The sequence below is a fragment of the Centroberyx gerrardi genome, chromosome 8, assembly GCF_048128805.1.
Source record: "Centroberyx gerrardi isolate f3 chromosome 8, fCenGer3.hap1.cur.20231027, whole genome shotgun sequence".
Classification (NCBI taxonomy): domain Eukaryota; kingdom Metazoa; phylum Chordata; class Actinopteri; order Beryciformes; family Berycidae; genus Centroberyx; species Centroberyx gerrardi.
The window spans coordinates 34,028,974-34,031,473 of record NC_136004.1 but is presented as its reverse complement, the minus strand read 5'-3'; the positions used below and the strand labels follow the sequence as shown (position 1 = coordinate 34,031,473).

The 2,500-nt window shown below is 51.8% G+C and overlaps 1 protein-coding gene across 1 annotated transcript in view; it reads left to right on the top strand.

Annotated features, from left to right (window-relative positions):
* The window catches only part of LOC139915807 (regulator of G-protein signaling 3-like), a 33,984-nt gene extending 32,211 nt beyond the window's left edge, over nt 1–1,773 (top strand). The window contains exon 17 of the mRNA XM_078285411.1: nt 191–1,773. Within this exon, the coding sequence (XP_078141537.1) occupies nt 191–481 (291 nt within the window). The 3' untranslated portion in view covers nt 482–1,773. The remainder of the gene's footprint in view (nt 1–190) is intronic.
* The last annotated feature ends 727 nt before the right edge of the window (nt 1,774–2,500 follow it).

The following is a 2,500-nucleotide window of genomic DNA, read 5'->3' as shown; positions in this document are numbered from 1 at the left end:
GTCTGTCTCTCTGTCTGTCTGTCTGTCTGTCTGTCTGTCTGTCTCTCCATCTCTCTGCCTGTCTGTCTCTCTGTCTGTCTGTCTGTCTGTCTGCCTGTCTGTCCTTCTCTCTGCCTGTCTGTCTCTCTGTCTGTCTGCCTGTCTGTCTCTCTGTCATTTGATCACAGCAGCTCTTGGCTCCGCCCCCCAGGTCAACGTGGACTCGTCCGTCAGGGAGCTGACCAATCAGAACCTGTGTGGGAGTCTTGGCCCCGCCTCCTTCCAGCTGGTCCAGGATCAGATCTACAGCCTGATGGAGACTGACAGCTACCCACGATTCCTCAGGTCCCGCCTCTACACCCAGCTGGCCAATCACAATACAGCGCACACACAGACAGCCGACCGGAGTGAGCCGGGCTCTACCGCACCGGCCAATCAGAGCGGAGCGAGACCTACCGAGCTGACCAACCAGAAAAGGCCTGTCTCCATGGTTGGCCAATAGTGAGAGGGGAGGAGGGCGGGGCCAGGAAGAGACTGACAGGAGATTAACGACAGGCAGGAGGCCGGCCAGGGTCAAAGGTCGCGATCTGCAGCCTCAGAACTCTGTAACCAACCAATCAGAGACAGAGAGAGACAGACGGTCTCAATTCTGTCTGTCTTTCTGTTCACCTGTCTCTCTAGTTGTCTCTGTGAGGAGATAGACAGACAGACAGACAGAGACACAGACAGACAGACAGACAGACAGAGAGACAGACAGGCAGAGAGACAGACAGACAGACAGACAGACAGACAGACAGAGAGACAGACAGACAGGCAGAGAGAGAGACAGTTTGGGTGATTTCTTGTTATTTCAGCTCTCCTGGTCAGATGAATGATAAGCCACGCCCACAGAGATGACGCCGTCCAATCAGAGGATGAACAGCCTCATCTGTCTGTCTGCCTGTCTGTCTGCCTGTCTGTCTGCCTGTCTGTCTGCCTGTCTGTCTGATTTATATCTAATGTTTAGCAAAGAGATTATTGTATTATTCCTCTAATCACTAATGTTTAATCTGAGCACAAGAAGTTAAATATGTGACTGTAGAGCTTCAGTCTGCATCCACACTGACAACCAACCAACAGCTGTGTTCTGTTAGGCCCCGCCTCCTGTCAATCATCCCAGTCAAGCCAACAGAACATGAAACGGATTCAAACTGCTGCTCTCTTCTTCACTGGAGGAACTCTAATATTTAGAAAGAGTTTGATTCAGAATATTTACTGTGAAAAACAACGAAGGAAAAACATCAAATATCTGCTGATGTGATACAACTGAAAACCATCTGCAGAGAGATGAAGGGATGAAGGAGATGAGCAGAAACTCCTGAAGCCTGGAGTCCAACCTGCTGAAAACCACTGACCTTTGACCTTTACCTTTGACCCGGCTCCTCATGAGGTCAGATAGAAACTTTATTGATCCTGTGGGGAAACTGGGTCACTGACAGGATTCAGCAAAGAAAACAGAAACACAACAGAGTGACATCAGAGATCTGAAGGTGTTTGTTTGGTTTGGATGCAGACTGACCTGAGACCAGCTCACCTCCTGCTCATCAGTGTGTGTGTGTGTGTGTGTGTGTGTGTGTAGTCCATTCTCTATACTGATGTGTGTATTATAGCGTTGATAACATGTAGGAGGCTGGCATGTTGAGAACAACATGAACAGCCTGTTTCACTGTTTAGTTACTGTGTTAGAGTGCAGTACATGTACTAACTCTGTACTACACTGTACTACACTGTACTACACTGTACTACACTGTACTACAGCGGGAATAAATGTCTCCATGACAACAACAATGTAACGCAGCAGCTCTCATTCTCTCATTCATTATGATGATTATTATTATGATTATTAGTATTATTATTATCACAGCAGCAGTAGAACTGAACAGTAGGGTTGGGTATCAACACCAGGTGCCACAGTGGCACCGCAGGTACCACGCAGGTACCACAGTGGCACCGCAGGTACCACGCAGGTACCACACAGGTACCACAGTACCACCGCAGGTACCACAGTGGCACCGCAGGTACCACGCAGGTACCACAGTGGCACCGCAGGTACCACGCAGGTACCACAGTGGCACCGCAGGTACCACGCAGGTACCACCGCAGGTACCACGCAGGTACCACAGTGGCACCGCAGGTACCACGCAGGTACCACACAGGTACCACAGTACCACCGCAGGTACCACCGCAGGTACCACCGCAAGTACCACTGTGGCGCCGCAGGTACCACTGTGGCGCCGCAGGGTACCACCGCAAGTACCACTGTGGCACCGCAGGGTACCACTGTGGCGCCGCAGGTACCACAGTACCACCGCAGGTACCACCGCAGGTACCACTGTGGCACCGCAGGTACCACCGCAGGTACCACCGCAGGTACCACTGTGGCACCGCAGGTACCACAGTACCACCGCAGGTACCACCGCAGGTACCACAGTACCACCGCAGGTACCACCGCAGGTACCACTGTGGCACCGCAGGTACCACC